Source organism: Maylandia zebra, linkage group LG8, assembly GCF_041146795.1.
Source record: "Maylandia zebra isolate NMK-2024a linkage group LG8, Mzebra_GT3a, whole genome shotgun sequence".
NCBI lineage: Eukaryota > Metazoa > Chordata > Actinopteri > Cichliformes > Cichlidae > Maylandia > Maylandia zebra.
In genome coordinates, this window is record NC_135174.1 from 19,170,492 (window position 1) to 19,198,076 (window position 27,585).

The 27,585-nt window shown below is 39.0% G+C and overlaps 4 protein-coding genes across 6 annotated transcripts; 2 read left to right on the forward strand and 2 right to left on the reverse strand.

Moving 5' to 3' along the window:
- Positions 1 to 1,427: 1,427 nt before the first annotated feature.
- LOC101481966 (dual specificity protein phosphatase 13A) lies at positions 1,428 to 2,599 on the reverse strand. Its single transcript, XM_004561342.3, has 3 exons — positions 2,429 to 2,599; positions 2,118 to 2,335; positions 1,428 to 2,004 (listed from the first exon to the last, which is right to left on the reverse strand). The coding sequence occupies exons 1-3, from the start codon at positions 2,575 to 2,577 to the stop codon at positions 1,811 to 1,813; spliced, it is 561 nt and encodes a 186-aa protein (XP_004561399.2). The 5' UTR covers positions 2,578 to 2,599; the 3' UTR covers positions 1,428 to 1,810.
- A 598-nt stretch (positions 2,600 to 3,197) lies between these two features.
- Positions 3,198 to 8,952, forward strand: samd8 (sterile alpha motif domain containing 8). Its single transcript, XM_004561271.2, has 6 exons — positions 3,198 to 3,385; positions 4,211 to 4,786; positions 5,316 to 5,411; positions 5,483 to 5,600; positions 5,677 to 5,827; positions 7,360 to 8,952. The coding sequence occupies exons 2-6, from the start codon at positions 4,230 to 4,232 to the stop codon at positions 7,662 to 7,664; spliced, it is 1,227 nt and encodes a 408-aa protein (XP_004561328.1). The 5' UTR covers positions 3,198 to 3,385; positions 4,211 to 4,229; the 3' UTR covers positions 7,665 to 8,952.
- A 1,372-nt stretch (positions 8,953 to 10,324) lies between these two features.
- LOC101464912 (non-selective voltage-gated ion channel VDAC2) lies at positions 10,325 to 17,858 on the forward strand. 2 transcript variants are annotated; one of them, XM_004561270.4, is made up of 11 exons: positions 10,351 to 10,413; positions 11,147 to 11,294; positions 11,636 to 11,804; positions 12,612 to 12,683; positions 12,812 to 12,861; positions 15,867 to 16,019; positions 16,095 to 16,147; positions 16,236 to 16,463; positions 16,563 to 16,713; positions 16,839 to 16,896; positions 16,983 to 17,858. In XM_004561270.4, exons 4-11 carry the CDS (start codon positions 12,617 to 12,619, stop codon positions 17,072 to 17,074), a joined length of 852 nt encoding a protein of 283 aa, XP_004561327.1. In that variant the 5' UTR covers positions 10,351 to 10,413; positions 11,147 to 11,294; positions 11,636 to 11,804; positions 12,612 to 12,616; the 3' UTR covers positions 17,075 to 17,858. The 2 variants fall into 2 exon arrangements, with proteins under 2 accessions (XP_076743671.1, XP_004561327.1); XM_076887556.1 differs by lacking the exons at positions 11,147 to 11,294; positions 11,636 to 11,804 and having other exon boundaries at positions 10,325 to 10,413.
- A 1,309-nt stretch (positions 17,859 to 19,167) lies between these two features.
- Positions 19,168 to 26,836, reverse strand: LOC101464253 (catechol O-methyltransferase domain-containing protein 1). 2 transcript variants are annotated; one of them, XM_004561267.4, is made up of 7 exons: positions 26,643 to 26,836; positions 24,717 to 24,841; positions 24,498 to 24,603; positions 21,372 to 21,490; positions 20,723 to 20,777; positions 19,503 to 19,636; positions 19,168 to 19,404 (listed from the first exon to the last, which is right to left on the reverse strand). In XM_004561267.4, exons 1-7 carry the CDS (start codon positions 26,737 to 26,739, stop codon positions 19,252 to 19,254), a joined length of 789 nt encoding a protein of 262 aa, XP_004561324.1. In that variant the 5' UTR covers positions 26,740 to 26,836; the 3' UTR covers positions 19,168 to 19,251. The 2 variants fall into 2 exon arrangements, with proteins under 2 accessions (XP_004561324.1, XP_004561325.1); XM_004561268.3 differs by lacking the exon at positions 26,643 to 26,836 and adding an exon at positions 26,194 to 26,350.
- Between the last annotated feature and the right edge of the window lie 749 nt (positions 26,837 to 27,585).

The following is a 27,585-nucleotide window of genomic DNA, read 5'->3' on the forward strand; positions in this document are numbered from 1 at the left end:
ATGTGATAACAATGGAAATTCATCTGCTAAAATCTCTTGTGAGGTTTTCCAGGATGCATTTAACCAGGGTCCTTTCATCATGTGTCCACATATGCCCTTGACAGGGATGCCATGTAGGAAAATGTGCCATTAGCAAAGGATTTAGTGTTCCTTTTTTGTCTTGTCCTTTGACATTTTGCATCACTTTGACTTGCTAATCTTAACAGTGTTTTTGTTTATTTATCATTCCTTAGCTAGCTTAGCAAGTCAGGAGTGTGGCAACAGACCAACATAATGTCTGTGCAGTGGCTCTTTGACCTTCTAGTGGCAATAAAAGTGAAGCTATCCTTATTAGCTGAATCCTCATGTTGGTGTTGTTTCTACATTATCATAACAGTGTTGGTTAAGGATCAACATTGTCTGCACATTCAGTTAGCATAAGCCAAGAAGTTGCTAATGCTGTTAAAAACTGTTACTAGCAAACCAACATGAGTAACCGAAAGCAAAGTTACCCTTATTAGCTGAAAGGTTTCACTTTCTAAAATAAAACCTGTTGTTGTTTCTATAGATGATTGTCAGGTCTAGATAGGTCTTGTATCGCCCAGACTGAGCATTCAGTTAGCATTTTAACATCATTAGCGAAGAAGTTAGCTAATGCTGTTAAAAAATGTTGCTAGCAAACCAACATGAGTAACCTAAATTTGCCGGGAAACATATATATCTATACATATATTATATAAATTAAACACTTGGACGGCTTACCATTTGATTCAGGAGTGACTTTTATATTATTAAAAAATCACCATGACCATCTTATATAATGTTTTACTTTTATAGTATTCCATTTGTGCCAACAAATAATGATTATGATTTAATTTATTAGTATTATTATTAGTGGAACTGATTAAAACAATCAGCTGGAGATTTGAAGACAGAAGCAACAACTTTAAATGAAGAACACATTCAAAGATAGAGTATAGACAGGATCAAAGAGCCTCATGATGATCAAGTTCATCACCTTGGTCCAATATGTAAGCATTGCTACAGTCACGAATGTCTCATCTGTAGATAACAGATGATAATGTTAATCTGTTGTTTACAGGTACTTAGTCATGAAGCACCACTTGAGAAGAACTGTGGATTTGACCTGATGACATTAGTTCATGAGAGTCAACAATAAAAAGTTCCTGAGGGGATCACAGTGTCTGGACAAATTTCGGTTCAATTCATCCAATAATTTTTGGAGACATTTTACCCCAAATCACAATTGTGGTAACAAAATAAAATTTAGGACATCTGCAAGAGAACTGCTAATATACTGATAAAAAAAAGGCTTCCATGGTGTACTGGTTATGTTGTTTCAAAATAAAAGTTTTATGTAAGTTTTTGTACTTACCAAGAAACCCCCCCCCCCCCCCCCCCAAAAAAAAAAATAAAAAATGAATAGGTTTAAAATGAAAACACACTGCAGATTAATTTCACCTGCAGCACATTGGATAAAAGCTTCTTCAACACAACACTAAGGTTAAATAAAAACAATATCTCATATTCAGTCCCTTAAATTGATTCTGCCCAGAGGAGAGTTCATTACATTGATCTCCTATTAAGACGCGGGTCGATATTATATAGAGATGCCGCATAATTCACATCAAACACAGCGCCAGAGTTGTGGGGGAAATACATTTGATTAGATTCCATTCCTGAAACAAACTGATTAAAGTCAAAGCACAGCATTTCCTTCAACTGACACAGTCATCAAGTCTCTCATTTGTCTGGAGAAAAAGCTGTTTTGAGGTTATGTGCATTTGAAGATCTTTATTTTTTGAAGCGGTCATGAAGTCTTTTGCAGTTTCATATCCAAAGCACGAAGCTGTTTAAGGAATCCTCTGTTTGGGAAGATCCACCTGCGCTCTTTGACCTTATTGATTGCATCTAGGAGCGTGTAATTGTGGTGGATCATTAGGTAGGCCAGGACGATGGAGGCAGACCTGCTCACGCCAACAGCACAGTGGACGAGAACTCGACCTGGAGAGGAAGGAGAAGAAAAATATCACGGTGAGCATAAAGCATGTGGTCGATAAGGGATGAGACGAGTGAGAGGTCGGCGGAGGCTGACATTAAACATGATGGGTATTTACCACTTGTCGTGTCAAGTGCGTTATGAATATACTCAGCAGAGGGAAAGAAATATCGAGAGAGGTCAAAAGACGGTGAGTCATCTGCAGGCACTCCATAATAATCCACGGTGGATCCATAGAAGTAGTGACTCCCCTGACAGTGCGTCTTCCCATGAGCTGCATTTACAACATGGGTGATTCCCAGCTTCCACAGACTGTAGCGATCATTAGCCACTGACCTACAAAGAAAAAAGCAATCAGTCTTTCTAACTGGTAATTGATCTAGGCTGATTATGTTGTATAAGCCATCAAGAACAATTTTAAAGACTTACATATCTCCAATGAACAGGTTAGGCCAAACTTCATCAACATGATTACCAAACCTTTTACCTCCATACAAAATCTTCTCAAGGTCTTTCACAGAAGGAGAGGCAGGAGAAGCTGCACTATTTTCCTGCAGATTGTTCATTGTTGACCACATGCATATCCCTATGTATGATTTATTCTCTCAACATTTATTTTCAAACTGTTAAACCTTCACTGAGACCACGCTGGCAGCCACAGACAAGGACAGGTGTTGCTGTTCTAAAATTAAAACAGTGACCTACCTTACTCTGAATGTAGGCCAGCTGTACATCTCTAAATGTTTTTTTTAAAGTACATTTTATGTCAACTCATAATTTCTAATTTTATCAGTTGCAAAAATACATATAGTTGTGGTCAGAAGTTTACACTCATCATGCTCATTATTGTCATTGTCCTTTGGGGTTTTGAATGATTTCTTTAAAGTGTTCTTTTTTCACGGTGGAATGATTGTACAGCATGCATTTTAATTAATTAAAAAACGAGAATTGAGGACACATGTTTGAATCTATTTTGGATATTATCTAATCCACAGAGTGCCACATGTATAGAAACTGGGGTATAAATACACCCCAACTAATTTTGGTTTAATGTCTCCTAGCAAATAACTACAACTCTATTTAATGTTTTTGGTCATACGATTTCACACGTAAGAACGGTGTAGTACCACCTGTTCACCATAGAGTGTCACTGTTTCACTGTTGTTCCGCGTTTTCTTTTAGCGTGCGCCGCTATTCTGGACATTACCGCCTTGTGTTGTCAACAGGACTCCTAGCTAGCGCAAAGCCTGGGCGTAATGATGTCCAGCAAACTCGTGTCACTAAAGCAAATGCTAATAAGATTTCTTCTGATTCTTGTGAGATGTCACTTCGTTAGTTAGCCGGAGAGATATATTCTGTGTCATCTTCTGTTACATCTCAGAGCTGGTGAGTGACCGCAAAGCGCACGCATTGATTGAGCTAGCACCAGTGAGCTAGCAGTCTTTAGTATTAAGCTGAGTTAGCCCCGTGGGCAGGGGTGCATGTGGATGCTTTCACGTTTATCTCTGGCGTATTTGTCTTTACATACTAATAGGCCAGATAGTTGCCTGACAAAATACTGAGATAAGTTAACTTCGGAGTATACAAAGAGCTTCTAAGCCCGATTTAAATGCTAGCCAGTGATATATTTAAATGGGTTAAATATATGGGTTATTGCAGGTCGACTGTAGTTGCTGGACTGTTTATTTAAATTATTTTTTATTAAAAAACACAGAAATGTGTTGCTTTCTTGTCAGTCCAAGGAGCAGACTGTTGAGGCAGCGTTTATTTCGGTTAATAATGAAGTTAGAAATAGTCATAATGTCTTTTAATGTGACTAGGACAATAATACCTTAGGATTTAATTGACTGTTTGGCCTGGGATAACATGTAGCTGCTCCTTCACTTACATTGTAGGGTGTGGTTTCCATTGTGCCATAGGAAATCCTTGCCAGTACTTGCGTCATATAACTGCATAAGTTGTGATTACCCAGATTTCCTGTGTAACTCAGGATTTGTCTTAAATTTGTTTATCACCTATAATTTTGTCACAAAATGGATGTATTTTCTGTCTGCGCAGCAGTCTTGCATAGTGTCTTTAAAGTTACTACTGCTGATTCAGAGCAAATAAACTGTGCCTTAAACTAATCCTGAATATTATTTTGCATGGTGTTTTGGAAGCCAATAAGGAACTGATACTGCTGAACTTAAATGTGGCTGTTCTTCTTTTTAGCCTTTGGTGTCAGGAGGAAATGACCCAGCTGAGTGTCCGTCGTTGGACACCTAAGCACGTTGCCAAGTGGTTGAAGGAAGAGGGCTTCTGCGACTATGTGGACCTGCTGTGCAACAAACACCGGCTGGATGGCACCAGTCTGCTTGCCCTCAGTGAGTACGACCTCCGCTCGCCGCCACTGGAGCTCAAGGTGCTGGGGGACATCAAGCGGCTAATGGTCTCCATTCGGAAACTTCAGAAACAGAACATTGATTTATTGGAGGAGCTGGGTCTTCCCTATGATGGCCACTCTCCCACCGGTTCCGGAGGCAGTTTGGACTGGTTGTGTAACGGAGACCCGGGGAGAGACTGCGACAGCACTGACACAGCACCAGTGGGAGAGGAGTATCACCAGTACACTAATGGAAAGTACAAGCAGCAGATGCGGCGCCTCGATCCCGAGTACTGGAAGACAGTGCTTAGCTCTGTCTATGTGGTGTTCGTGTTTGGGTTTACATCCTTCGTCATGGTCATTGTGCACGAGAGGGTCCCTGACATGCGCACATACCCTCCGCTCCCAGATATTTTTCTAGACAGGTGGGTGTGATCGCTCACAAGAGCTTTCTTAAATTTTCTTACAACCAAAACGTTAATCACCTCTGAAATATTACAAACGATGATGTTTGAGTATCACACCAAATCGCTGACATTATAACTGCCCTAATTCCTTATGGCGTGTTTCTATTATTGTCCTCATATACTCCTGATGTGCTCGCTGAGGTTCAAAAAGACCTTCGAGGATTGTTTATAAGGTGACCTACTTTTGTTTATGACCAGCTTTGGGCTTTTCATGAAATGAAAACTTACCAGGAGAGATTATTTCAAGGAATTTCCAGTGTGTGTTTGGCAAGACACTGAGGCAAATTATTCAGGCTAGTTAATTATCTCCAAAAGAGATATCTTGGGAGATAACATCTATATGCATTGAAATGATTTATTAAAACTAATATACCAAAACACCAAACTAATTTTTCTGTCATGTTTGTTGTAAGATGTTAAGCGACATCAGCTATAAATGCTCACTTTCAATCTGTTATTTCAGCACTGATGTTGTCCTTTTCCGCAGTGTGCCTAGAATACCCTGGGCATTCGCCATGGCCGAGGCATGTGGAGTGATCCTCTGTAACATCTGGATGCTGGTTCTGCTGCTCCATAAACACAGGTCAGTAGGTGCTCTGAACGATCCCAGGAGCCTGTCAGTAGCACAGGAAACTCACATTTCACTACTTCTAGGTCCATTCTCTTGCGGCGGATGTGCAGCCTCATGGGGACGGTGTTCATGCTGCGCTGTATCACCATGTTTGTCACTTCCCTGTCTGTTCCAGGACAGCACCTGCAGTGTTCAGGAAAGGTAACGCATCTTTTTTCTCTTTTTCTCATGTATCAGATCTCTTTGCAAGATTAGAGTATTGCCTGTTTCCTTCTAGATGTACGGCGACATGTGGGCCAAACTACAGCGAGCTGTGGCCATCTGGAGCGGTTTTGGGATGACACTGACAGGGGTTCACACATGTGGCGACTACATGTTCAGTGGCCACACTGTGGTCCTTACCATGCTCAACTTCTTTGTCACAGAATGTGAGTAGCTTCTGTTTCTGTTTTCTGTGAGGAGGAAAACACACTTGTGCTAAGATGAGTTGAAAAGGCCTTGGAATAAGTTGGAATTATAATTGGAAAATGATCAATGATTTCAAAACTAATCCCTAAAACCCCTCATTTTGTAAGTAAATAAACATTTTAGACATTAACTAACACATGTGAGAGAATTTGTATGTTTCCAGGTTAATGGATTCCAAACCATATTAGTCCATTAGCCAACAGCTAACTGATCTAATTTATTTGAAGAGTTTCAGTCAGGTGTCAGAACTCATCACAGTACACAATAAGGCATAAATGAAGGTCACAAATGATCATCTTATGGCTTCTGACAGTGAACTTATTTCTGTGCTTATCCTGCTAAATGTCAGTGCAGTTTTCGATACTACCGACAGCAATATTTTATTACAGCGATTACACCATGCTAGAGGAATTAAAAATGCTGCATTGCAGTGGTTGGACTCATATCTACCTAATAGACACCAATTTGTTCATGTAAAATGGGGAATCTTCTTCACGCAATAAGGTAAATTATGGAGTTCCACAGGGCTTTGTGCTGGGGCCAATTCTATTTACATTATACATGCTTCCCTTAGGCAGTATCATTTGAAGCATAACATACATTTTTGTTGCTGTGCAGTTGATGCCCAGCTTTATTTATCCACAAAGCCAGATATGACACACCACTTAGTTAAACTTAAGGAATGTCTTACAGACATAAAGACCTGGGTGACCTCAAATTTCTTGCTTCTAAATTCAGATAAAACTGAGGTTATTGAACTTGGCCCTTACCTTCTATAAATCCTGTTAAACATGCTGTCATATTAGATGCTTGCTCTGGGTGGCAGTACCTTGGCCAACAGTAACACTGTGTGGAAACTTGGGAGTCAGGTTTACCATGACATGACCTTAAATGTGCATATATGTTCAAGGAATGCATAGGGCGGGTGAATTGGTCCTATATAATTAAAACTTGATTTAAAAAAAATTATTGTTGCTTTATTAATTTCAATCCAAGTCTAAAGAGCACTATTATTATGTACACAGTACAATAAACCCTATAGTGGTAGTAAATGATAAAGCAGACATAGATTAGCCATATTTGGAGAAGGTGTCCCTATGTTGCCACCCAGTGTCCGCTACTGGTACTGCAAGTATTTCTTGAAAATTAATAATAAACCTATTATAGTTGTTTCCATTGAAATATTTTTAGTCTTTGATTCTGCTAGAGAAACTTTGTATGATTCATCCTCAGTTCCAGTGTCTGTAGCAAGCCATTTCAGCTCCTCCTCCTGTAGAGCCACCCTTCTTTCTTTCTGATTTAAACAAAAAGCTTGAATAGCAGGTAGGAGTGGCTGAGAGCTTTGTGCCTGAGATGAGCCACAAGCAGAAAAAATATTTTTACATTAAATATGTGAATGAAAATAACTTTAACAGACTTAACAATGTGCCACATTTTAGAATGGAATCACATAAAGTGCTCAGTAACGCTCTTCCGTCTTTGATTTACACAGACACTCCAAGAAGTTGGAATTTTATCCACACTTTGTCCTGGGTGCTCAACCTCTTCGGCATCTTCTTCATCCTGGCTGCGCATGAACACTACTCCATTGACGTGTTCATAGCCTTCTACATCACTACCAGACTCTTCCTGTACTACCACACCCTAGCTAACACTCGGGCCTACCAGCAGAGCCGGAGAGCTCGCATCTGGTTCCCCATGTTCTCCTTCTTTGAGTGCAATGTCAACGGGCCGGTCCCCAACGAGTACTGCTGGCCTTTTTCTAGACCTGCTGTGCTAAAGAGGCTGATCGGATAATAAGCAGCCTGCAGCAGTACTGTTAGACACAGACAGTGTTCTTTCGTCTGCTTTGTCAAGTTGCCAACTGAGGCGGTGTGCGAAAAAGACGCCTAATATGAGCCGCACAAAGCCTGATGGAATACACAGAGCCATATCCTTTTACATTTTAGGATTTAGCTCCTAACCTGCTTTTATTGTCTTTTTTTAAACAAAAAAACCTGCAGAGTTTCTAAAAGGCCCCATCCCAGTTTGATTTTACAATACAATGACATCTGTTACAGACTGTTTGGATAGCAAGAAAATTATGAAATAAATTCTCATTTAAAAATGCATCTAAACCTTTACAGGAAACTGTGCAATTAAGATATCTGGATCTGGATTCTTGAGTTTTTCCTCATATCCCACATTTGAGTTTTAAAAAACGATGTATGTATGTATCTGTATGGACCACTGTTAAAGCAATATGTATAGATTCATATTATGTTATATAGAAAAACATAATTTGTCATCATGTTTGTTCAATTTTCTGCATTCCTTTATAACACGCTGACATTTTGACAGCATTACTAAAGACTGAAACAGAAATTCATGGCTCCTTTTCAGATAAACGACATACACCGAATCTTGTGTCTTTACTCATGACATCGCCTGCTATTTCCTAGAAAATATGCATTTAAGGAAATGACATTATCAGCCAAAAAAGTTAGAATAAAGTTTTATCCAGCTGTCTTAAACATAGTTCCATTTGCCAATTACCTGGAGTGTTACTGTGATACATTTCTCTGTGAAGAATTATTCCAAACTGCTCATGTTTACTGTTGAATATATGTATAGGTTTTTTAAGAAGTCCACATTCAGTGTAAACTACTAGACTTAGACCAAGTGCAACAACCTTTTCTTGATATTAATTCTTTGATGTTAATATGTAGTAAACAGATGCTGAAATTTGTATTTGTTTAGATTAATTTATTCCATTTTATAAATGTCAATAGGTATTTTTATATTCTGTGTACAAGGTTGCAGCAATGTGCACATAGAGAATTATGTTTACAGTTGCTTCAAATTCTGTATTCGTTGGAAACACGTGTTATTTAATTTACATATTCCAGCTTGTCCTGTACATTTCATTGAGAGAATCGTAAAAGATCATCGTCATTGCAGCATGTTAGAAACATGACTCTGAGTGGAGTTAACAGTCTTAACACATCCCTTCACTGAAGAAGTAGGATGTGTTTATGTGCTACTGTAGAGCCATTAAACTTCTTGTCCCAACAGTCATTTCCATCAATAAAGAGCTGAAACAGGAGTTTCCTTTCCTTTTTTATTTATCTATTTATTTTGCCCCACTTGCTGTACGACCACCTGGGGAATGCGCGCTGTTGCCAGAGCTTAAGAGCAATCATTTGGAAAATTGACAGGCTGAGTTAAATGTGTATTTTATTGTTACAGGCCACTGCTTTAGGTATTAAAGAGCGACTTGTGTTGACATGGTGGCAACCTGAAGTATACTGCGCCCACAGACAGGAATCTAGCCTAACACAATTTTCCTCTAATTTCCTACACCAAGCTTGATTGGCAGGGTGCCCTTACTCCAGGGCAACTTGGGTTCAACATCGTTTTCAATACAGTCATGTTACAGTCAACATTTTAATTTGTAAAGATAAAACTCAGTGGCCCGTGAGCCACCATGGGCTCCAAATGACAAAGTGGCAAATTACAAAAAACATTCAAGAAACTCCGAGAAGGGCCCAGACCCGCAAAAAACAAAGCATATGCTGAGCGCTTACTGAACAGGGATAAAACCAAATAACCCCCTTTAAACCCCAACAGCCTTCAGATGGTATTTATTCACTCGCCCTGGAATGATTAATACTGTGTCACGAATATAACAAGACCCACAATGCTGATAAAAACATGCTCCTAAAGTCTGTAATCAGTAGTGAGTAACAAAAGTCCTTGAATATGGTCCCACACGCAGTCTTTTTCTTAATGTGTCCTAGTCCATTAGAGTTATAACCACAGCAGCTGAAATGTCCAATTAAATATCAGGTTAAAAGTCCAACAAAAAGAAGGGAGAAACCATATCTTTATGTCTCTGTGGAAGTCAATGGGAAAGATACTGGGCTATTCACAGAGCTGCTTTGAGCCTCATCACTTGCTTCAGAGGCCTCAGCAGTCTCTACCTGTTCATCCGGCTCACCATCACCACATAGTCCACTGCAAGGACCTCAAGTGGTGTTGTAATATTGCTGAATGTCACTAGGTACTGGATACCTTTAACCAGTGTGCACCGCTTGCACTGCCGAGCCAGTCCTCCTCAACAGACTGAGGGTGCTCTTTGCACTGAAATGCCCCCATCTTCATGTTGGCTCTTGCATACCTTATGTTGCAAGGGTTCTAGGACAATGAGCTGCTGAATCTCTTCCCCATCATGGAGTCTTTGTGTGTATACCACACGCTGATAAAGCCTAAGGTAATCAAATAGCTGGTAAAGTCGCCTTTCATCAAGTGCTGATATGTGAAGTTCAGCACATGGAAAAAATGTCCTCATCTGTGTCCTCCCCTTATAGGTTCTTCCTGGTATGGAATCTTGGAGCCATCCCCATTAGTGTTGTCCTGTCCGGCTTTGCAACACGCTTCAAAGTTATACTGGCAAAGCTGTACTACCAGTCGCTGCTCACCAGTGGGCTGTGGGCTTAGAGATGTTTTTCTTCATTCTTGGGTTGTAACAAGTGGTTATTTGAGTCCCTTCGGGAAGCTTAAATCGGTATGGCCTTTCTCCTGCACTTTGTCATCAACAAAGCATTTTCACCCAGAGAACTGTCAGTCACTGGACAGCTTTTCTTTTTCCGATCAGTCTCTTTAAACTGTATATGGTTATTTGGGAAAATCCCAGTAGACTTTCTTAGGAATTTCTGAATACTCTGTTTGCTTGCAATTAATGTGCGAATTAGATAAGTACAAAAATTTTCTTTTTCTTAAATTACTGGCACTGTAGTTTTCGCAGTAGCATGAATAGCAGACTCGGTGAGAGGTTTGTAACCCTTAAACAGTATGGAGAAATCTGGCGCTCTCAACAAAACAATTTTGTGTAAGTTACAAAGATTAAACTTCAGTGTTCTCTGTATGTTTGTAGTGTAAGGTACATTATAATGTTCGCATCTTTCTCTTTCTATACTTATGCTGCTAGCATCTATGTGCTAATTTTAGCTCAGACACGTGTTTCTCAAGCTAGCATGAAAAAGAGACGAATGTTTAACGCTCGCAGGTGTTTGCACGCTTTGCAAGCGGATCGAGGTTTGCGATGAGATGACATTGTGCAGCACTTAGATACAAGTGTATTTAAATACTTTACTTTATATTCATTAATGACTTAATGTATAACTCTTGAGCACTTATTTTCGGATTTTTCTCACTTTATTTGCACTCCTTTGGTGCTTGAAGTCACAGACTGTGCCATGTTGTGACACAACAAAAGGACTATATATTTTATTTTGTAGCTTTCACTGCGTTCAAACGATGTCCAAAAATGTTCAGAAGTTCCTCAGAACTACCGTACGTCTCCTGATGAAGAAAATAAGCGAATGCCCCGTTAAAGACTCTCTTCTGTCATGCTAGGGCCTGCTACAAGATTGTCTTAACGAGCAGGTAAAGTGTACCTAATAAAGTGATCCACGAGTGTATCCTGTCATCAAAGGCTTTTCCTCCTGATTATGTAAAACCTGTGAATGATACGTTAGATTTGGTGAGCGGCACCAATGTAGCACTATAGCTGATTTCTGTACAGCTCTGTATGCATAAGCCCGTAACTTTCAGTCGTATATAGGTTGCCATAGTGATTTAGAGGTCTTCCATTTGCCTGGAAGACCTCTCGCATTATTAACGTGAAAGTCGCTTTTTCAAAATTCAGTTTCCTGTTGTAAAATATAATTTATGTATAAATTAATATCCATATGATTTAAACAATTACTACACGATTCCTATTTCAGTCGGGCACAAAACGCACAGCTATATTTTCGGGTCCTGCTGAGCCGAGGTCAGCAGGTTGTTTGCTGCGGTGTCTCCTCCATATCGTCCTACACCGGCTGTACTCGCTCATTCCGCAGCTTTTCTTATCTGTCAAGTTAGTGGGTATATAATAAAGAGAAGAAACTCTCGGTAAGTAATAGGCTGAGTATTTACACACGTTATCCGTGTTTTATTTGTTGTAGTGCAGGGGTACTGCTGTCAGACATTCTATTTGCTAGCTAGAAAACGCCCCCTACCCATAGACTGTATGTAATTTTATGCTGTGGTTGCAAGTATTTGCATGGAAAATAAATGTATATTCAACTAACACTCTTTAATTTTGATAACGTCTTCAAAGTAAAGCTCAGTTCACTTATTGAATCCATGACCCAGATGCTCACTTAGTTTTTTCCATACTATTTAAACCTCTTTTGTATGCAATCTGTTATAGCGTTTTTCCTTCTTAACCAATAACCTCCATGCTCTGATTACTTGAAAACGTCGGTCTAACCTTGAGAATAAGGTGAAAGACACCTGAACTCGTGTCTTTATATATAGCTAGTGACAGCAGTTAAACAAATAAATATTAAAATAAAATCTGAATTACAAATACTTGACAGAAACATTAATTGTAGTCAAGGTTATAATAGCTGGGATTTTACTACTTCTCTCTTAGTTTTTTTTGGTTGCTTAATGCATTCACTGTATAATGTTTCACCATCATTGAGTTTAAAGCAGTTGACAGTAGAACAAGAATTTAAAAATATTTCCAGTTGTAAAATTTGTAACTTTCCTCTCCATTTGACAGCCACAGCTATCACACTTTACAGACGCACATTTTGCCCATGTCTATACATATGCTTGGTTTTAATTCTTTTATTAACTAACGTTTAAAAGCAAGCTGCTTTTTATACTCCTGTGTCACCATTTACATTCACTTTTCTCTTGTGTGTATAGGCAGAATGGCAGTCCCTCCAGCATATGCAGACCTGGGCAAATCAGCAAAGGACATCTTCAATAAGGGATATGGTAACTGGAAGAAAGATAAAAGGCACCTTTATAAGTGTGTATTTGCTGACCTGAAGAGGTCAGGTCTGCGGCTGGAAATGCCTTTTCCAAGCACAGGAAGTAGTATCTCACTGTCATTGTCTTTGCAGGCTTTGGGCTCGTCAAGCTTGATGTGAAGACTAAGTCTTCAAGTGGAGTGGTGAGTTTAACTGTAAATATAACATCCAATGTTGAAATGTAGCTAATGTATACTAATATTGTTATCATAGATATGAAATATCAACACATAGGTTAGAGGGTAAAGGGCCTGCAGATCCTAAATGACAAACAAACATTTCTTTCATTTTATCAAATATGTGATTCCATGTTAGTGCTGAGCAGCATGACCAAACATTTGTATCAAGGCACTTTTTTTTCTTGCATACTCTTGCATGTTTCATACTCTTGCTCCATAACATTGTATTTTTTATTATTATTTGCATAGATGGGCCTTTCTGTATTTTGGCAGTGGCTCATTCTTCTGCCTGGGGAGTACGAGATTTTAATAGCCTCATAAAAATAGATAAATCATAAATAAAATAAATGCTCCACTGTTCTGCTAACAAGAGGGAAATGAAGTAAACTGTAATGCCAATTTGTGTTACCATATAAAGTCAGCATCTGGCTTGTTTGTGTTGATGTTTCCACAGCAAAGCCATAAAATGTAGCTTTGAACTCCGTTTGGAGTTAGTCTTAACAAGTTTGGTGGTAAAATAATTCTGTCTCCATGTAAAAACACCTGTTAATGTGTTTTCTTTGCCTCGCCCGGTTTCCTGGTGCTGTGTGGTCCTAACAGTTTGTGTTACTGAGTATATTGTTTAGTAATGGAACTTTGTAAAGTAGTGTTACAAATTGTCAATGTTTCATAGGAAGTTATGTCTTGTGTTGTTTGTCCTTTAAAAGTAAGTTAGTTGTGAGTTTATTTTTGAGATTTTTTTTTTTTTTTGGTTTCATATCGTTATATAACCAGTGTTGGTCAAGTTACTTGAAAAAAGTAATCAGTAACTAATTACTGATTACTTACCCAAAAAAGTAATCCCATTACTTTACTGATTACTTATTGTCAAAAGTAATTAATTACTTACTTAGTTACTTTTTAAAAACACGATTTACAACCTGAGTAGGTGATAAAGCGATAGATCTTTCAGCCCAATTCTACTTTTTCCTGCATAATCCATCATACAAAATGTAATCAAATGGAAAAGTCTCTTTTTAAAACTTGTTTTGTTAGTTTTAATCTTTTAACTTTATGCATCAAGCAAAAATTAAATTATATGCAACATTCTCTGACTGGAAGAAATTTGTTTTACATTTAAACCTATTTTCTGCACATTCCAGCACATAAAATAAAATATTTTCTTTGTGTTTACACTCACTCTTTCAAATAGATGCAAGTGAAACACAGCAGAAAATAAATAAAATCAAAGACTAGCGGTCCTGTTGCTCTATTTTCACCTGTAAAGCAGGAGTGGGGTAGGCGGAGGTTTACCCTGGTGCAGGTGTGCCGCAGCGGTCAGTTGAAGAATCCGCGAGTTTCTCTGTGAGTTTCCCATCACGTCGTAGCTACTCGGTGCTTGCTTGGAAGTTTAGGGGTTTTTTTCCGCTGTAAAAAGAAGTTTTCTTCCCACGCATAACCGACGCTAATGTTTTTGTCACTTTTTATGGAATCAAACTCAAAATAAGGTCAGTACTTCCACGCTTTAAACGCTGCACGCTCATACTCTCTCCCGTACTCGATATATTATCCATTGTTGATCTGCACACAGATGTTGTCACGGACGTCGCCCTCGCTTACGTCACTGTCATGAGACATTCTCGCAAAAAAATCACGGTTTTAGTAACGCAGCATTCCTACAGGAAAGTAACAGTAATCTAATTACCATTTTTGCAATAGTAATCCCTTACTTTACTCGTTACTTGAAAAAAGTAATCGGATTACAGTAACACGTTGCAAGTAACGCGTTACTGCCCATCTCTGTATATAACAGATTTTCACTTAAGATGCTTCATTGTGGTCTTTACAGTCTAATCATTTAAAGACATTAAAAAAAGGTTGATTTTGTTGCACCTTTGAAAACGTCACATCAGGCATAACCTCACGACATCTGGTTTGCTCCCCCAGCGCTACATTATGGATAAAATTGCAAGAAAACTTGTGGCCATCGGTTTATTTGTTTTCTTTGGCTAATCCAAGAAGAGGAAAAAAAGCTTGTTAATCCACGATTACTGCAATTACTGATCCAAGTCAAACTTAACGATAAATTCAATCTAACTAAACTAAGCACACAAATATGTATTTAGTGAACACACTAAGCATGCAGTGCAGGTTTGAAAAAGTATATAAAGCTTTGTATTAGTGACTTCTCTAAAACCTTCTTGGAGTCAGGTGCTCCCATTAAGGAGGATGACAAAAGGAAATCTGCTCTTCTCTGGAAGAATTAGTTGCTGCAAAACACACCAGCTTTCGCAGGACCTGTAGAAGGATTGTTATATTGTTATAGAAGTGTAACTGGAAAACGATGCACAACTGCGCGCCCCCCCCCCCAAAAAATAAAAAAAATAAAAATCTATTTACCAACAAGATTGTAACTCCAAACACACAATTTAAAAAAGAAAACAAAAGCTGTGTTGTGCGTTAATACTCAGTGTTTTCAGGAGAATCGTGAAGTACAACTGTTTTGTGAGTTATTACTTTAATCAGATTGTGCTTGTTTGTAATTGTGAAATGAAGATCACAGTTAATTATAAATTGTTATTTATTGTCACAGTGAAAGAAAAATCAGTCAACTTTGTTTTAACTGTTTATTTAAATTCTGAGATATAAATTAAACGGATAATTGTTTTGACTCCTGTTATTATGTTTGGTGTAAAATCTAGAAAATATATAAAGACAGTCTGAAATAGATAGAAGTGAACTTCTGACAGCAGCACAAGGGTCAGAAAAAGTGAACTGGTTTATATTTAGAAAACAGTAAAATCAGAAAAATAAGAAAACTAAGGTACATTTAAAAAAAAAAAAGGTTAAAGTACTATACAAGAGTAATTTGCACAATGCACAAGTGGTACCATACACTAAAATACACATCAGACTTATTAACATTTGTATGTATGACAGATAACAGACTTTTCTAACCAGTATCGTTTTCCCTCATTTATTTGTTTCAGGAATTTAAAACATCAGGCTCATCCAATGTCGATACCAGCAAGGTCACTGGAACCCTTGAAACCAAGTACAAATGGGCTGAATATGGGCTGACGTTCACGGAGAAGTGGACCACGGAAAACACTCTTGGGACAGAAATTTGTGTTGAAGATCAGGTAATTTATATCTTGGCTATAGTGTTGACCATTCCAAATATGAAATTGGAAAGTAAATTAATTTTTGTTTTTTAGATCACCAAAGGCCTGAAACTTACATTTGAGACAACGTTTTCACCTAATACTGGGTAGGTTATTTACTGATTGGAAATTCGTGATTGGCAGCCTGTTACTAACTCAGTAGTCTTATGTAAAATGTTCATTTTAATTTCACAGCAAGAAGAGTGGCAAGGTTAAAACGGCTTATAAAAGGGAGTACCTTAATGCCGGTGTTGACGTAGATTTAGACTTTGCTGGTCCTACTATTCATGGAGCAGCAGTGGCCGGATATGAGGGATGGTTGGCAGGTTACCAGATGACCTTTGACACGGCTAAATCCAAGATGACCAAGAGCAACTTTGCTGTCGGTTACAAAACTGGGGACTTCCAGCTCCACACCAATGTGTATGTTTTTTGAAGACAATATTTTAATGATTTCTAATATAATTTATTGATCCGTGAGTCAAGGTGTAATGTGTATTTGTTTCCCCCCATTTCCCTCAGAAATGATGGTTCAGAGTTTGGTGGCTCTATTTATCAGAAGGTCAATGATGACCTGGAGACCGCTGTGAATCTTGCCTGGACAGCGGGCAACAACAGCACTTCTTTTGGAATCGCTGCTAAATACCAGTTAGACTCCAGTGCCTCCATATCAGTAAGATATTCTCACATTTTCTTACATTTTAAAGATATTATAAAGTCTAGTTTGTAGTCCAGAATAAAAGACTAACAGTAACTTTCAGTGCTTAAATGATTTCATGTGGGGTTTTTTCCCTGCAGGCTAAGGTGAATAATGCCAGCTTGGTAGGAGTTGGGTACACCCAGACTCTCCGGCCCGGTAAGAACAACCTCATTAATAATGTCCAATAAAAACACTTCTATATCTTAAGGAACTCGTTTCATTAAGTTCACTTAATATTTCAGGCATGAAACTCACCCTCTCTGCACTTGTTGATGGGAAGAATATCAATGCTGGTGGCCACAAACTAGGTCTAGGCCTAGAATTGGAGGCATAAGGATAATGTCTGCTACTTCATAAGAAGAGGAAGGATTATCGGCAGAACCTGACCTTCTGCCTTCCTGTGTGGTCAGCAACGTATATTCTAACGACTAAGCCAAAACAAAGTAGAACCCCCAGGACACAAGCACTGATGAGATGGAAACCTTTCCACCTACTTCCTTTGATTGTGGTTACAATAAGTAGTCAGTCACATGTATTTATTAATCAGCTATTACTCCTTTCAATTTACCATAATGATAATTATAGAAAAACCTTCCACTCGCTGTTGAACATGAGCTTTTTTTTTAGTTTGACGAAGACAAAGAGTGGTTTTCAAAACAAAAACTTGTTCCTTTGCTAAAGTGTGATCACATAGAATGTAAACCTGAGGTGTTATTTTGCACAGTAGGATTTTTCCCTTAATTAAGCTCTTCCTCCTTTGTTTTATTTGCACATTTTATTTATATTTTGGTAGTACTGCCTGTGGAAGGGTTACTCCAACAAATTATGCTATGAAGACTGAAGCCAGCCTCCTGGCTGTGCTTTAGTTGTTTTCTTAGAGAAAACAACTAAAGAGCAGTTTGACTGATGTTTAAATGTTCTGACTGAAGAGTTTAGGACCTCTGCTAGCTGCTTCTAAGTTGCAAGGCTATGCTAAATACATTTTTATTTCCCTCACTGTGGCTTGAGTGACTGAGTGAATTATCCACCTTACTTCCCCTTTGAGGACTGTGACACTAATCAGGGAGCTGTTTGTGTGTTGGTGTGTGTCTACCTTTACAATAAAGTCCTGAAATCAACCTTTCTTCTCACCTCTAATTTGATGCCAATTAGAGGATATTATACAAAGTCAGCTTATTTAAATTATGCAATAACAAAACACGTGCAATTTACTTTAATCAAATACTCACACAGAAGGAAGGTTAGGGTAGATTGCAGTCGACTGGATGGTTTTCTTACGCCTCTCAGTTGAGTGCATAATCCTAGCTACAGTCGCTCCTATAGGACAAACATGTTTGAGCCAGTCAAGAGAGCTCAAAAACAAAATTTTAGTTAAGTTTAGACTGTACCCCATAACTTCCACAGTCGGCTTGCTGACGTGTTTCTACTACTGTTTGCATAAAAACATTTTGTAATATCACTTAGCAAAAAACAGGGAATAATCTGTTTCTATCCCAGAGTTACTTCAAAAACTGGCAACCTTTGATCTGTAGTGAATGCATTCATATTCTGGACTGGATTAACCACAAAGATTTTTCCTATTGCGTAAGCGGTCAGTTCACTGTTTACCTCAGCTGTCAGTGCCATGTGAGAATCATCCACCTTTATTTACTCTAGAAGAGGCTTTAAAACTTTGTCAAAGGAGATTTTGAATCTGTGAAGCTCACTTGTGACCAATGACAGCAATTTTGAGGTGAGTTGTTAAGTAACAGCTGTTGTTTTTGGTGCTGTTAGCCAGGGTTAGTGAAACTGTCTTTCTAGATATTAGGATTTTATTTATTGGAAATTATTATTCTTATACTCTTAGTATTCTCATAACCTTTTTATTATTGTAAAATTTTGCCAAATGCTTGTATTTTTTCACAGTAACCCCCCCCCAAAAATCTGAACAATAAAACAAATTGGTGGTTGGCAGGCTACCAGATGACCTTTGACACAGCTGAATCCAAGATGACTAAGAGGAACTTTGCACACAGTAGAATTTGCCCTTATTTAAACCCTTTCTACTTTTGTGTTTTGTTAGTACTGTGCTACCTGTGGAAGGGTCACTAACAAAATATGTTCTGAAGACTGAACCCAGCCTCTTGGTTTGGACTTGTTTCCTAGAGAGGCTTGATTGTGCTCAGTTAAGAGTTCAGGACCTCTGCTACCTTCAATAGCTGCTAAGTTGCAAGTCAATGCTAAATGCATTCTCATTTTCCTCACTGTGGCTTGAGTCAGACTGAGTGAATTAAACACTTCCCATTTTTGGACTGCGACACTAATCGGAGCTGTTTGTGTGTCCTTCACAATAAAGCACTGAAATCAACATTATTCTCATGTCTAGCTTGATGCCAATTAGAGGATATTATATGAAGTCAGTTTAGTGAAATAATGCAAAAACAAAACACATGGAGTTTTTTTTAATTTTTTTAATCAAATCCTGTTGTATAACTTCAGTACTGCGCACTAGCAGCACTTCTCAGATATGCACTATAATTTGATGGCCAGGGTGACTCCATCTCCCACTGTCAGCATGTTCAGATTAATTCGGGCATCTCTGTACAGCTTCCTGTTCAGCTTGTCAATGGCCACAGTGTCGGCGTCATCTGGGGACGGATTCAGCACCTTCCCACCCCACAGCACCTGCAGCACCAGACACATTTTTATAGAGGTTTTGCCGCTTGAACTGGCACGGTGCAAGAATTTGTGTGTTTCGTGCTTATTTTGGTTGTAGCGCTTACATTGTCGATAGCAATGACACCTCCTTTTCTCAACAGCTGCAGAGACTTCTCGTAGTAGTTGTCATAGTTAACTTTGTCAGCATCGATGAAGATGAAGTCAAATGTTTCTGCTTGGCCAGAAGACAGGAGATCATCTGAAAGAAACAATGAAACCGAGGGGTAAAATGTCCATCTCAGGGTATTGTAGCTGTCACACAGCTGGTGTACTACAAAGCAACTTTGACACAGCTTGGCTTAATTTGCATCAACTGCAAACCCTCAGCAGAGATAGTGGCTAACACAGTGGTGATTATCGTCTCTCTTTGTTAACCCAGGCTTTCTGCTTCAGGCTCTGTGCACGCTCACATAAAAGGATAGATGGATCAACCAAGTGCCATTTACTTCAGTCAGATACCTTATCAGAAGAATGTGTGATAGAAATCTATAAAGAAAGGTCTATGAAACAATATATATAATACCAAGAGCCAACATTGGTGCTGCTCATCATTAATGGTGAATTCATATGCAACCACTCTGTGTGCCTTCAGTGCTGGATTTTATTTCAAATTTGACAGCTGCACACGAGCTTTGAAGGCTTTATTACTTCATCATAATTAAAAAGAAAATGTTTTTTTTTTTTTTAATTTAACTTACAACAGTAAAAAGCTCAAATTTGGCAATTTTCTATTAAGACGCATATTTAGAGAAATTGCAGGTCATCAGCCTGGAAATGATTGTTCAGTGGATGTGGAATGACCCTTACATGACTTATTTCTAAGTAGGCTCACCGGATCTACCACCTCCCAAATCCCACTTTAACATCTGAATGTAAGACTATAAAGTACTGCTTTACTTGCAATGTTACTTAAATAGTTATTTAGTATTTATTAAATCATACATGGTGAAAGATTCCAGAAAGTTATTTTAACGATCCATGCTACCCTGGTACCAAACTCTCTGACTCAAACCTCCGTTAAACTGCATCTGCAACAAGTATTATCTTTTTCAACAAGTTGAACTTGTCAAAAACCTTTACCCCAGCTGAAGTACTAACAGAGCAACACCCCCAGAGTAATTAAATCAGTTGTTGGACGCAGATTACCACAAACTGCTCTGTCCTACTAAAGGAAATTGAATGCATCCTCAGACCTTTGGGAAAGACATTTTTGAACATTTTTATCAGTAAAATGCAAATCTCCAGTTAAATGTATGAGAGCAAATAAAGAGAAACATTACCATACCTAAAGTTTTCAGTGCTGGCTGAATGCGCAGATCAATTTTTTTCTCGACTCCAGCCTGTTAATGGAAAGAAACAATGTTTTAAAGAGTAAAAGAAGTGAAGGGTGTGTCACAAAATATCAGGAAGCCTGTTGCTGATACATTTATCTGCATGATTATTCAGTTACCTTTCAGAGTCCGTTACATAGATGTATTGTGTAACACTTGTTCTTACCTAGATTATTATGTTTAAAGCGCTATATAAGAATCAGACCATTTAAGCTCTTCAGATTCTGTTGACACAAATCACTGCTAAGAGATTTGTCTTTCGACAAATATTTTCTTGCTTGATTTTAGATTTCATAATTACACTGCCATAGTCAACTTATCATAGACGAATCATCTGAATATTTCTTATATATCAGTCATTTAAAAAATAAAAACCTGCTAAATCATTTTTGTTTAATAAAGTGATATCTTTATGTGATATCTATAATCAGTTACAGTAGTTACTGATTATAGTTACTTTTCTTTTACTCAACTATGTGCAAAGATGTCAGACAGAGCTGTATACTTCCCCTGTGATGACTGATCATCCTCTGCACTGTTCGGTACTTTGTTATAAGCATTATTACATTTAATAAAACAATAAAACACAGATTTGAAGCATACCTCTTTCCAGAAGGGTTTACCAATGTTGGTGTACTCTTCACTGATATCGCATGCTATCACAACTCCATCTTCAGGCAAGGCCAGTGCCATGTTCAGTGTGTTGTAACCTGTATAAACTCCTATAGACGCAAGAAGAAATCATCATTGTGCATGACAACAGAAAGGGGGTGTGATATACTGCATACTTTAATACAGTTTTCTCTATTTTTTTTTAGCCAATTTGCTATAGAAATTGATTTCCTGACCACATCTGCACATTCCTAGGATTCTAGCTTTTTACATGTGTGGATATGCAGGACGGGAGCACCTCACTGATGAAATGAAATGAAAGAATTTTAAGAGTAAGGATGTGTCTTTGTCTTCAAAATAATTTAAAGTAAAAAATTTTTTTATTTTAAGGAGCAACAAATACAGTCAAACTTGTGCTTTCTCATGCTTAAAATTATTAAACAGATAAGTCAATAGCCTATTAAGCCACAAACATCCCTAAAAAGACATCTATATAGTACTGATCCATCAAAAAAATATATCTATACTGTATGTGTGTGTGTGTATATGTGTGTGTATATATAAAAAAAAAAACCACCCAGCACGCCCCTGCGGGCGGTTTATCCTTCAAGCTCGGGTCCTCTACCAGAGGCCTGGGAGCTTGAGGGTCCTGCGCAGTATCTTAGCTGTTCCCAGGACTGCGCTCTTCTGGACAGAGATCTCCGATGTTGTTCCCGGGATCTGCTGGAGCCACTCGCCTAGCTTTGGGAGTCACCGCACCTAGTGCTCCGATTACCACGGGGACCACCGTTACCTTCACCCTCCACATCCTCTCGAGCTCTTCTCTGAGCCCTTGGTATTTCTCCAGCTTCTCGTGTTCCTTCTTCCTGTTATTGCTGTCATTCGGAACCGCTACATCGATCACTACGGCCGTCTTCTTCTGTTTGTCTACCACCACTATGTCCGGTTGGTTAGCCACCACCATTTTGTCCGTCTGTATCTGGGAGTCCCACAGGATCTTAGCTCGGTCATTCTCCACCACCCTTGGGGGCATCTCCCATTTTGACCTCGGGACTTCCAGGTTATACTCAGCACAGATGTTCCTGTACACTATGCCGGCCACTTGGTTATGGCGTTCCATGTATGCCTTGCCTGCTAGCATCTTGCACCCTGCTGTTATGTGCTGGATTGTCTCTGGGGCATCTTTACACAGCCTGCACCTGGGGTCTTGCCTGGTGTGATAGACCCCAGCCTCTATGGATCTTGTACTCAGAGCTTGTTCTTGTGCTGCCATGATTAGTTCCTCTGTGCTGTCTTTCAGTCCAGCTTTGTCCAGCCACTGGTAGGATTTCTGGATATCAGCCACCTCCTCTATCTGCTGGTGGTACATACCGTGCAGGGGCCTGTCCTTCCATGATGGTTCCTCGCCTTCCCCCTCTTTCTTGGGTTTCTGCTGCCTGAGGTATTCACTGAGCACTCGGTCAGTTGGGGCCATCTTCCCAATGTATTCTTGGATGTTCGTTGTCTCATCCTGGACTGTGGTGCTGACATTCACCAGTCCCCGGCCCCCTTCCTTCCGCTTAGCGTACAGCCTCAGGGTGCTGGACTTGGGGTGAAACCCTCCATGCATGGTAAGGAGCTTTCTTGTCTTTATGTCAGTGGCTTCTATCTCCTCCTTTGGCCAGCCTATTACCCCAGCAGGGTACCTGATCACGGGCAGGGCGTAGGTGTTGATGGCCCGGATCTTGTTCTTACCATTCAGCTGACTCCTCAGGACTTGCCTGACCCTCTGCAGGTACTTGGTGGTTGCAGCCTTTCTAGCGGCCTCTTCATGGTTCCCATTTGCCTGCGGGATCCCCAGGTACTTGTAACTGTCCTCTATGTCTGCAATGTTGCCTTCTGGTAGTTCAATCCCCTCAGTTCTGACTACCTTCCCTCTCTTTGTTACCATCCGACTACACTTCTCCAGTCCGAACGACATTCCAATGTCATTGCTGTATAGCCTGGTAGTGTGGATCAGTGAATCGATGTCTCGTTCACTCTTGGCATACAGCTTGATGTCATCCATGTACAGGATATATATATATATATATATATATATATATATATATTAGGGGTGCAACGATACTCCTATCGATATTGAACCGTTCGATACAGTGCTTTCGGTTCAGTACGCATATGTATCGAACAATACAAAATTTTTAATTTATTTTATCAACTTTTCTTCTGACGATGCTGTCTGTGTTGAGAGCTCAGTGGATCTGCGTTCGACTAGTCCGCCTAAGCTGCACTGTCAAGCGCAGATCCACTGAGCGCAGCGCAAGCTAGCAAGACAGAAGCTAAGCTCGTTGCAACATGGCAAATTGAACCTCCCCCACCCTCATTCAGATCTGGCCTTTGGAACTATTTTGGTCTTCATGTGGAGTATGACCCTGAAGATAAGCGCATCATAAACAAAAGTAAAACAGTATGTCGGATGTGCCAAGCAAAGCTCAATTACATGGGTGGGAATGCATTTATCGAGACTTTCAACCCCAGTAAGGCCAATTATTGATCTTCGGATCCACATTATGTCAGCAGCCATTCTCCACCTATGTTAAAAACAAACAGCGCTCACACCTCACAGAAGAGTGTGTGTGTGTGTGTGTGTGTGAGAACAGGAACAGATTAGTGATTGATTTAAATCTCGCTGTAACTGGAAAGCATCTCAAACTGCATGTCACATTGCTACTGAAGTTTGCATGCGTTTGGTGGTGATGGAGAAAGTAAAATATTTTTATCCTTGATTCTAATCTGCTGCCAACTGCAACTACTAAAGCACATATTAGAAAATGGATTCAATCATTAAAATCGAGTTTACTTTGGTCCTAAAGAACTAAAGCAGCTTCCACAGCTCCTTGATTGATTGATTGCTAAACATGCCAAAAAAAAGGTTCAGTCCACTTTGAAGACTTGCCTGCTCTATGTCCTGCTCTCTATGCAATTTCCTGTGCACTCCAAGTAGCCAGTGTTTTGTGTTCATATTGTGCAATGTTACTGTGTTTGAACAGGTGAAAAAAAGGGAAAGCTTAGTCATAAAAGCTGCGCATGTTTTTATCAGTTTGGATGTTCGTGTGATGTCAAATTCGTCACCCTTACCAATCTCTATCGCTTTCTTAGCTTTTATTAGTTTGGCCAAATTGGCCAACAACTGTGACTCTTCAGAGGCAACCATCATCCCGTTCCAGGAGTCTTCCATTGTTCTCTGAAAGCAAGCGGAGCGGAAGCCAGTTACATAAAATTTCATAATGCCATATGAAACCTGATTAGATTTATTACAATAGATTTGCCAGAGCACAAGCGGCAAGACCTCCTTACCAATTTGAGTTTTTTCAGCACCGGATGCTCCCTCACGGAGTGATTGACAACATACTGTAACAGTGGATTTTCTTTCCCCCCGCAGTGACTTTTGGAGATGCTCATTCTGGAAGATTTCTTTCTTCCTGAGGGCACAAACAAACCATAAAAAAGACATAAGGATCTTAAGAGCACAATGATGTCAGAGGACTCCTAGCCAGCTTAAATATATTTCAGGAAACCTAAGATCTAGTTAATAAGTAGAAGTTATTTGATTAAGTTCAAACCCAAACGATTTCAACAGGGAAATTAAATTATTGCAGCAGCAGCAAAGACAAAAAATTAATATTGAATACTGTAAGATAAGATAACCTGACATCTTTTGTTAAATATAATTTGGTAGACATAGAACATATCCATGTGGCATCTGTAAATTTGTATAAATATGGGGCCTAATTTACTGTAAAATGGCATTTAATCAGCTGTAAAAATATGACTTAAGGAGGAAGGAGAAGGAGTTTTTCTAACATTTCTACACTCATAAACTTTTATAATTTAAACTGAGCAAACTGTATGGGATGATTCTAAGACTGAAGTCGAGAATAAATCATTTATTACATTACAAACAATTATTATTTGCACGTGAACCATGCAATTTGTATTGTAAATGTCACTTCAGAAGCTGTTGGGTTTTTTTTTGTAAGTCTATCAAGCTCAACAGTAGCTAGAAAGTGAAGCAAATATATGATTAGAAGAGGACTTTGTACTGCAAAGCCTTACACTAGGTGTTCACTCAGTCTTATACAAACTTTATGCATTACATAATAGAATCTGAATCTAAAAATAAGATTGATGTGATCATGGAGGCTGTGTTTTTTTTTTTTCAGATTCAGCTTCTCATAAGTTCATTAGTGCACCAACATATTCTTCATCTTGTGTTGTACCAAGGTAATTCACACAATTTACAACTTAACTAAAAGCCAGATCACTGGAAACCGCATATTTATTTCAATAGACCCCAAATCAGCATCGAAGCTCTTACCTCTTAGATAAACGGCATAAACACAAACTCGAAGTGTTTACAGCGACAAAACATGAAGTGGAATATTTTTTTGTTTAATTGTCTGTATTAACAGGAAGAAAAAAAATACGATAAACAGATCCTGAGATATGATTTTTTTGAAAATTTCCCCGTTCAAAACAACGCAACAAATACAGGCGAAGCCTAAACATAACTTCCAATAATAAAACCACTATAACCCTGAAGCTTTTAACTTGCGGTAATAAATAAATACAATTAAAAAAAATACCATAGAAGTCTGAGTCACACACAATTCTCCTGTATTCCACTCATTAATGATAAACATAAAAAACAAACACAATGGTTCGGCTTTAAGTCACCTTGCGCACACCTTGTTACAGACAGGCTTTCTTGCTTTAGCGACGACGTCACGTCATAAGGATTACTTTTTGTAGCATTGTCCGCCTTTGAACTTACCGATAAAATAGCCGGCAACAAAAACAACACCAAGCGTGACGGAGCCCACCAGCGCTTCTTTAGAAACGATACGAAATGACATTTCTTTCACAAATTCAGCGCTGTTTGAGCTCTTCCGGGTTTCCTCGCCACTGTACCGTAATACTACGCGTAAAGGCGCCGCTCCGGGGTGGGTGAAAGGCGATTACAATTCTACAAGTCTGCGTCTCCTACTGTTTTGTGTTCTGCTTGGCACAAAACACCACGATTAAAATGTAAAATCAAAACAAACAAGAGAGGCAATTCAGAAAGAAAGGGTCACAAGAAGGGAATGTGTGTTTTGATAAACATAATAATTACAGTGGCGGAATCATTTTAACTAAAGGGAAAAACATGTTGCATACCCACTCAGGGTTTTAAATAAACTGTATACTGTAGCTGCAATCGACTACACGAAAACGAGAACTCACCGCAAAGTAGAGACGGGTCTGGTGTGGTTGGTCTGGAGGCGCGACAGAAACGCGAATAACTCAATTCCTGCTTAACCAACCTTAAAAATACGGCCATTCATGTATTCATAGTGGCGATCATGTGACCTGCTTCAGCTCTCCTGATAGGACTGTAAAACAGAAACCTAACGGCAGAAAGAAAATGGATCGCTATGATTTAAAGATGCGAGGAGACAAATATCAGAAAGTGTAACTGTAATCTTCCCCTCTGCTGTGGGACACATGAACAATAACCACATGACTGTCCCCGCCACTAACACATGACCCTACGCTGTGTCACTGCATCATTTCATGTCTGGCACTGATCACCACCTGCACTCATGTATATATCTTTCTACGTAGCACTCATAATTCTTATTCTCATGTATATATCTCATGTATATCTCATGCACATATCTTTCTTTCTACATAGCACTTTAATTCTTATTGTCTGCACTGAAGCACCGCAGCAATTTCCTAATGTTGTAAACCTCAACATCTGGCAATAAACCCATTCTGATTCTGATTCTGATTCTGATTCTAATAAAACACGCACATTCGCAGATTAAATAAATTTTAAACAGATTAATGTGTATTTCTAATGATCAACAAGTACCTGAACTAGAAGTACGTTTCATGCAGAAAGTTAAGTTTTCATTTCTATAGTTCTGCACTATAAAACGTCATTGTAAGTATACTTTTTGTTACTTTTGTTACTAATTTTATGATGTTATATATTTCATGTTTCTTCGTGTAGAGCATTGATGGGGTTAAAGTTGGATGCCATTGCATAATCCCCTGGTTATCCTTCCACTGGTTATTGTTCTAGTGGTGCAGCCGACTCACTGTGACTCATCATTTATTTGGTTAATTTATTTCTGAGAAACATGGTTTACTGTAAAGTCTACTCAGGTTTTATATGCAG

What these genes read in the sequence shown, in the direction of transcription:
- LOC101481966 (XM_004561342.3), bottom strand. Translation starts at nt 2,577, where the DNA reads ATGTGGTCAACAATGAACAATCTGCAGGAAAATAGTGCAGCTTCTCCT. An exon ending in AACCTGTTCATTGGAGATAT is followed by an intron (nt 2,336 to 2,428) that starts GTAAGTCTTTAA and finishes TTTTCTTTGTAG; the next exon opens with GTCAGTGGCTAATGATCGCT. An exon ending in CGCACTTGACACGACAAGTG is followed by an intron (nt 2,005 to 2,117) that starts GTAAATACCCAT and finishes CTTCCTCTCCAG; the next exon opens with GTCGAGTTCTCGTCCACTGT.
- samd8 (XM_004561271.2), top strand. Translation starts at nt 4,230, where the DNA reads ATGACCCAGCTGAGTGTCCGTCGTTGGACACCTAAGCACGTTGCCAAG. An exon ending in CCAGATATTTTTCTAGACAG is followed by an intron (nt 4,787 to 5,315) that starts GTGGGTGTGATC and finishes CCTTTTCCGCAG; the next exon opens with TGTGCCTAGAATACCCTGGG. An exon ending in ACCTGCAGTGTTCAGGAAAG is followed by an intron (nt 5,601 to 5,676) that starts GTAACGCATCTT and finishes GTTTCCTTCTAG; the next exon opens with ATGTACGGCGACATGTGGGC.
- LOC101464912 (XM_076887556.1), top strand. Translation starts at nt 12,617, where the DNA reads ATGGCAGTCCCTCCAGCATATGCAGACCTGGGCAAATCAGCAAAGGAC. An exon ending in CATCTTCAATAAGGGATATG is followed by an intron (nt 12,684 to 12,811) that starts GTAACTGGAAGA and finishes TTGTCTTTGCAG; the next exon opens with GCTTTGGGCTCGTCAAGCTT. An exon ending in TTCCAGCTCCACACCAATGT is followed by an intron (nt 16,464 to 16,562) that starts GTATGTTTTTTG and finishes CATTTCCCTCAG; the next exon opens with AAATGATGGTTCAGAGTTTG.
- LOC101464253 (XM_004561267.4), bottom strand. Translation starts at nt 26,739, where the DNA reads ATGGCCGTATTTTTAAGGTTGGTTAAGCAGGAATTGAGTTATTCGCGT. An exon ending in AGACCCGTCTCTACTTTGCG is followed by an intron (nt 24,842 to 26,642) that starts GTGAGTTCTCGT and finishes TTGTGCCCTCAG; the next exon opens with GAAGAAAGAAATCTTCCAGA. An exon ending in GCCAGCACTGAAAACTTTAG is followed by an intron (nt 19,637 to 20,722) that starts GTATGGTAATGT and finishes TGTTTCTTTCAG; the next exon opens with ATGATCTCCTGTCTTCTGGC.